The sequence below is a fragment of the Muntiacus reevesi genome, chromosome 2 (assembly GCF_963930625.1).
Source record: "Muntiacus reevesi chromosome 2, mMunRee1.1, whole genome shotgun sequence".
Classification (NCBI taxonomy): domain Eukaryota; kingdom Metazoa; phylum Chordata; class Mammalia; order Artiodactyla; family Cervidae; genus Muntiacus; species Muntiacus reevesi.
This window is the reverse complement of record NC_089250.1, coordinates 280,490,914-280,497,445: the sequence shown is the minus strand read 5'-3', so window position 1 is coordinate 280,497,445 and position 6,532 is coordinate 280,490,914. Positions and strand designations below refer to the sequence as shown.

Sequence of the window (6,532 nt, the reverse complement as noted above, 5' to 3'; positions counted from 1 at the left end):
AAGGACAATGCAGATAGTGGAGTGAGGTTTATTACACCGGCGGGCCCAAGGCAGAGTCTCCTCTTAGCCAAGGACCCCGTCCAGCATTTGTGAAAATCTTTTATACCCCATGTGTACGTGTCCAAACCTACCACCTACCCCATGTGTACATGTCCAAACCCACCACCTCAATTCCCTTGAGACTTACATAAACAAAGGTAGGGTAAATACAACTACAATAACCCCATCATTCAGGTGTTATGTGTTCAAACAGTCAATAATCAGTAAGCCCGCGGTTACATTCCAAATAGTTAATAACCGATACGCCTGTGCTTACATTCTGATAGATGCTGTCCGGAGGCAGGGGTGATTAGTGTCTGTTTTCTCTTAGGTGATGAGTAACCTGGATGTGATCTTCAGGGTTCCCCTGCCCGGAGGGGGTCTTATCCTTCCATTGTCGTTCCCACAGGCACTAAGCAGAGAGTTCAGAGTCCACTGGAGAGGCGGCCGAGCACGTTCAGCACAGACAGGCCTGAGATGGAGTCCAGGCCCTATGAATTCCTTCTTCATGGTGATGGGTGACCGTCAGGGCCCCGGGGACAGTTTGGCACGGGCCATGGCATGCCAGTGTTCACCGTCACCCCGATATCCTCACACCTGCTTGGAGAAGGGCTCCCAGCACCCATCCTTCGGTCTCGGCTCTAGCTGACTAATTTGTCAGGTGGAGAAACCGAGGGACAAGGCGGCAAGTTGCCACAGGGTGGGGGAGGCGCTGGATTTCCGAGGAATTACCTGATCAATGCCGCCAGTGGGGGGAGAGGCCTTCACCCGCCTGGGTTGAAGGCCAGGCCCACACAGGCCTGGAGGAGACGGGAGGTTGTGCAATGGCCACGTGCGTGTGTGTGATGAGCGTGTGTGATGTGTGACCTGTGTGAGAACCTCAGGTCCTGCCTGTCCGTGTGACCTCCTTTTTTCTCTCGGGAATGCCTCAGACCGCTTCCTCGCTGAATGTAGGACCAGATGGGACGCTCTGAACTCGGGGCCTTCAGCTTCGGGATTTGGACAAGCAGCTCCTGTGGCCCCCTCACTGTCTGCGGGTGGCGCCTTCCTCTGCAATCTCACCTTTAACCATTTCAGCGTGGCTGACTTCCACTCGAAAACCTTTTCCTCAGAGCTCTGACCACTGATTCATCTCTGCTGCTGTAGCTGAGATTTTTTTTTGTTTAGTCGCTAAGTCATACTGGCTCTCCGGGACCCCATGGACTACAGCCCTCCAGGCTCGTCTGTCTGTGCAATTTCCCACGCGAGAATTCTGGAGCGGGTTACCATTCCCTTTTTCAGAGGAGCTTCCTGACTCAGGGATTAAACCCGGCTCCTGTTTGGCAGGCAGGTTTTTTTGTGGTTGGGATATCCAAGGGAAAAATTACCCGCCCGGAAGGGCTGCCAGCAGGATCCTGAAAGGCAGCTGCGTCCAGTCCTTCTGACGTGTCCGGGGCCAAAACGTGCATCCTGACTGCAGCTAGTCCCCAGGTGACTGCGTGTGAGAGATTTGCAAACTGACCGGAAGGCAGCAAACCCACTCAGCACGGTTATTGACTGTTGCTGTGGCTGAGCCTCCAGGGGTCAAGGTTCGCCCTTTGCCCCTGGAGCCCAGCTTTCCGGGAAGGACGCGGGGGTGAGCCCCACCACCCCGCTGCTCCTTATAACCCGACAGACAGCCCCGAGGCTGCAGGAGGTGGACCATGTTTGCTGGGGCAGCCCTCCTGCTGCTCTGGGGTGAGCTGGGCCCTGGGGTGGCCGGGGGCGGGGTGGACGGCAGCGAGGCCTAACAGCTGGGTCTCTGCAGGTCTGGCCCTGAGCCCGGTGACTGAGCAGGCGACGTGTGAGTGGGCTTGCCTGGGCGCGGGGGGCGCTGCGGGGTGAGCCCCCAGGTGGGCCCTCGGCTCTGACTGCCTCCCCCACGCAGTCTTCGACCCCAGGCCGTCCCTGTGGGCTGAGGCTGGCTCACCGCTGGCACCCTGGGCCAACGTGACGCTGACCTGCCAGAGCCCGCTGCCGACCCAGGAGTTCCAGCTCCTCAAGGATGGTGTGGGCCAGGAACCGGTGCACCTGGAGTCCCCTGCCCAGGAGCACAGGTTCCCACTGGGACCAGTGACCAGCGCCACCCGGGGCCTCTACCGCTGCAGCTACAAGGGCGGCAATGGTTGGATCAGCCTGAGCAACCTGGTGGAGGTGACGGGAGCAGGTGAGTGTGGTCCACGGCCTGGAGGCCGGAGGCGGGCTCCTGGGGAGGCTCCTCTGCCCACGCCTCACCCTTCCTGCGCTCTTCCTGCTGCTCTGGAGCAGCCAGTGGCCTCAGGCAGTTCAGGTGCTGTCTCTGAGCCCAGTGTCCCCATCTGCAAAATAAGGGTGACTGGGCTTCCCTGGTGGCTGAGAAGTAAAGAATCCGCCTGCCAGTGCAGGAGAGGCCAGTTCAATCCCTGGGTCAGGAAGACCCCCTGGAGGAGGGCATGGCAACCTGTTGCAGTGTCCTTGCCTGGGGAATCCCACGGTCGGAGGAGCCTGGCGGGCTACAGTCCGTGGGGTGCCAAACAATTGGACAGACTTAGTGACTGAACAAAAAGAGGGTGGTGTTTTCACCGACCCTAGAAGGCTGTGCGGAGTAAATGATTGAATCCCCAGGAAGCTGCGGGCAGGCCGGCCCCATGCCTTCCGCTTGTGTTCCTGGCTTACGCCACCATCGAGACGTCCATCTCCTGGCTCCCTCACACTGCCAGGAGCAGAGAGGTCCAGCTCGGGCTGGGACCCCATGTCTCCCAGCTCAGGCAGAGCCACCCGAGACCCCTGCCCGGCCGTGACCCCTGCCCCATCCGCAGAGCCCCTGCCCGCACCCTCACTCTCAACCAGTCCTGTGTCCTGGATCACACCCGGCCTGAACACCACGCTGCTGTGCGTCACGGGACTTCGAGGTGTGACCTTCCTGCTGAGGCGGGAAGGTGAGGACCAGTTTCTGGAGGTGGCTGAGGCCCCGGAGTCCACGCAAGCCACCTTCCCAGTCCACCGGGCTGGGAACTACAGCTGCCGCTACCGGACCCACGCCGCAGGCACCCCCTCGGAGCCCAGTGCCCTGGTGACCATAGAGGAGCTGGGTGAGTGGGTGTGCCATCCCAGAGGGCTTCCTGGGGCAGGAGGCTCCTGGAGGACGAGAAGCTACCCTGGACCCTGAGCAGCCCCACCGAGAACGGCTGTGGGAAGCAGCGTCCTGCCTGGGGAGGGGTGTCGGAACCGCCACAGGAGGCTGGGCCCCCCAGCCGCGCCCCAGTGACATCCCCCTCCCTGCAGCCCCGCCGCCGGCCCCCACATTGACGGTGGACAGGGAGTCGGCCGGGGTCCTGAGGCCCGGCTCGCCCGCCTCGCTCACCTGCGTGGCACCCCTGAGCGGCGTGGATTTCCAGCTGCGGCGGGGCGCGGAGGAGCAGCTGGTACCCCGGGCCAGCACCAGTCCGGACCGCGTTTTCTTCAAGCTGAGCGCGCTGGCCGCGGGCGACGGCGGCGGCTACACCTGCCGCTACCGGCTGCCCGGCGAGCTGGCAGCCTGGTCCCGAGACAGTGCGCCGGCCGAGCTGGTGCTGAGCGACGGTGAGCCTGAGGGACGAGATCGCGGGACTGCGAGGGCGGAGAGAGCCGGGACGGAGCCCAGACGCGGCCCTGCCTGTGCCCGGGGCGCGCTCTCCCCCGCGAGCCGAGGGCGAGGAGCGCAGGGCCGGCCCCGCTGGGCCCTGAGGCCGCTGTAGAGGGGGCCGGGGGTGCTGCAGGACCCCTAAGGACTCGGACCAGGGGCGTAAAGCTCAGGAGAGGAAGCGGCCGTCGGGGGCTCGGGGGTGCTCCTTCCACATTTTCCTGCGCTCACGGACTAGTGCGGAGGACTGGTCCTGCGAGGACCCGGCCGGGTCGGGAGGAAGGCTCGGGGGTGGTCCCCGCCGGCCTCCCGGGAGGGAGCGGGGCGGATCTTCCCGGGGGAGGATCCGGTTTGGGCTCCAGCCTCCCGCGCTCTTCCCGCAGGGACACTCCCCGCACCGGAACTGTCTGCCGAGCCCGCGACCCTGAACCCCGCGCCGGGCGCTCTAGTGCAGCTGCGGTGCCGGGCACCCCGCGCCGGCGTGCGCTTCACCCTGCTGCGCGAGGACGCGGGCAGGCGCTGGGTGCCTCGCGTCCTGAGCCCCGCGGGCCCCGAGGCCCAATTCGAGCTGCGCGGCGCCTCGGCGGTGGACTCGGGCAATTACAGCTGCGTCTACACGGACACGTCGCCGCCCTTCGCGGGCTCCAAGCCCAGCGCGACCCTGGAGCTGCGCGTGGACGGTGAGCTGCGGGCACGGCGGCCGGAGACCCCGTTCTACCCGGGCGCCTGTCCCGGGATCCGACGGGAGGCGCCCAGGGCCTGAGGGGGCGGGGGGCAGGCCGCCAGTGCTCGGGGCGCCCCGCCTAGTGGCCTGTCTACCGCCCCCGTGAGCGCCGGGCAGGTGGGGCGCCTTGGTGGAAATCATGGAGGGCGGATCCAGTTTTTAGGGCTCAGACTCCTAACCGCTCTGCACCGGCTCGTGCCTTGGTTTCCCTGCGCCACGCGCCTGTCGGTGGTCAGACTAGGATCCCGGCCCTCCTAGAACCCAGGTGCCCATGCGGAGGGTCGAGGTGTAATTACCGCCGAGCCCAGCCGGCCCTGGGTCTGTGTGCTCCTCGGATTTCCTCGTCCGGGCCTCTTGGGGGCACAGGTCCCACCTCCGGGCCGCTGCCCCGGCTGTGCCCTCCGCGGGAACCCCTCTCCCCTGGGAGGGTGGCGTTTCCCTCCTCCTCACCTGTCCTGGGCGCTGCGTGCCCGTGATGGGGACCCCTGGGGAGCTCAGACCTCATAGCAGGTCTGGGGGCTCAGTGCCCAGGGTCGGAGTGGGGAGAGGGGCCTCACTTGACCTCCCGCCGCTCGCCCAGGACCGCTGCCCAGGCCGCAGCTCCGGGCCCTGTGGACTGGGGCCGTGACTCCGGGCCGCGATGCCGTCCTGCGCTGCGAGGCCCAGGTGCCCGACGTCTCCTTCCAGCTGCTGCGCGCCGGCGAAGAGGAGCCCTTGGCGGTGACCCGGTCCACCCACCGCTCCGCGGACCTGGTGCTGACCTACGTGGGGCCCCAGCACGCCGGCACGTACAGCTGCCGCTACCGCACCGACGGGCCCCACTCCTTGCTGTCGGAGCTCAGTGACCCGGTGGAGCTCCGGGTGGCAGGTGAATTGAAGCCCCAGGAGGAAGGGGTTGCGGTCCAGGCCTTTGCCCCGATGGTACCCTCCTCCAGGGCTGCGCTTTCATGCGCCCCTCCAGCGCTGACACTGGCTGGTGGGCCTAGACTACCGGGTGTTTGTGTACGTGCGCGCACACACCTAGACTGCTGGGGGTGTGTGTGTGTGTACGCGCGCGCACACACCTAGACTGCTGGGGGTGTGTGTGTGTGTACACGCGCACACCTAGACTGCTGGGTGTGTGTGTGTGTACACGCGCGCACACACCTAGACTGCTGGGTGTGTGTGTGTACGTGCGCACACACCTAGACTGCTGGGTGTGTGTGTGTGTGTGTGTGTGTACGTGCGCGCACACACACCTAGACTGCTGGGTGTGTGTGTGTGTGTACACGCGCACACCTAGACTGCTGGGTGTGTGTGTGTGTACACGCGTGCACACACCTAGACTGCTGGGTGTGTGTGTGTGTGTACACGCGCACACCTAGACTGCTGGGTGTGTGTGTGTGTACACGCGCGCACACACCTAGACTGCTGGGTGTGTGTGTGTGTACGTGCGCACACACCTAGACTGCTGGGTGTGTGTGTGTGTGTGTGTGTGTACGTGCGCGCACACACACCTAGACTGCTGGGTGTGTGTGTACACGCGTGCACACACCTAGACTGCTGGGTGTGTGTGTGTGTACGCGCGCGCGCACACCTAGACTTCTGGGTGTGTGTGTGTACGCACACACACCCAAGCCGCTGTGGCGGGGTGGGGGTGTGTGTGTCGGGGGACTGCAAGGCAGGGCGGGGCGTGGTCGCGAGCAACTGTAGGGGCGGTGGGGGCGTGTTTCCTCGCGGGCAGCTGGCCAGTCCCCGCCCTGCTGAGGCCTCAGCGAGCCCCGCCCTGACTCACCGGGGAGGACGCAGGGAGCCTCCCTCCCCACCAGCTCTCTTTTGTCCACTTGGTCCAGGAAGCTGACCCAGTGGCGGACCCGGGTGCTGATGGTATCCTCGGGAAGTCTTCTCCAGCCTGCCTCCATGCCTTGTGCTGCAGCGGGAAGCTGGAGTTTTCCCTGGGGGGCGGGAGGGGGGGGTGTTCGCCTCTCCCTGATCCATCCCAGGAACTAATAAATATGCAGACAGCCCTTAAGACGTGTCTCTGGCCCATGGTGGTCCAGGTGCGGGAGGCGGGAGCCCCCGTGCTGGGATCCTGAGTCCTGAAGGTGGGTGGGCTCTGGCCTGGATCCTGAGGGTGGAGGCCCCTTCTCCTGCCTTCTCCCATTAAGCTT

At 64.7% G+C, this 6,532-nt stretch overlaps 1 protein-coding gene across 1 annotated transcript; it reads left to right on the top strand.

The window, feature by feature from the left end:
• The first annotated feature begins 1,622 nt into the window (after positions 1 to 1,622).
• Positions 1,623 to 6,327, top strand: A1BG (alpha-1-B glycoprotein). Its single transcript, XM_065926998.1, has 8 exons — positions 1,623 to 1,755; positions 1,826 to 1,861; positions 1,946 to 2,224; positions 2,856 to 3,128; positions 3,322 to 3,618; positions 4,042 to 4,338; positions 4,963 to 5,250; positions 6,215 to 6,327. The coding sequence occupies exons 1-8, from the start codon at positions 1,722 to 1,724 to the stop codon at positions 6,220 to 6,222; spliced, it is 1,512 nt and encodes a 503-aa protein (XP_065783070.1). The 5' UTR covers positions 1,623 to 1,721; the 3' UTR covers positions 6,223 to 6,327.
• The last annotated feature ends 205 nt before the right edge of the window (positions 6,328 to 6,532 follow it).

What these genes read in the sequence shown, in the direction of transcription:
- A1BG (XM_065926998.1), top strand. Translation starts at nt 1,722, where the DNA reads ATGTTTGCTGGGGCAGCCCTCCTGCTGCTCTGGG. An exon ending in GGTGACCATAGAGGAGCTGG is followed by an intron (nt 3,129 to 3,321) that starts GTGAGTGGGTGT and finishes CCCTCCCTGCAG; the next exon opens with CCCCGCCGCCGGCCCCCACA. An exon ending in CCTGGAGCTGCGCGTGGACG is followed by an intron (nt 4,339 to 4,962) that starts GTGAGCTGCGGG and finishes CCGCTCGCCCAG; the next exon opens with GACCGCTGCCCAGGCCGCAG.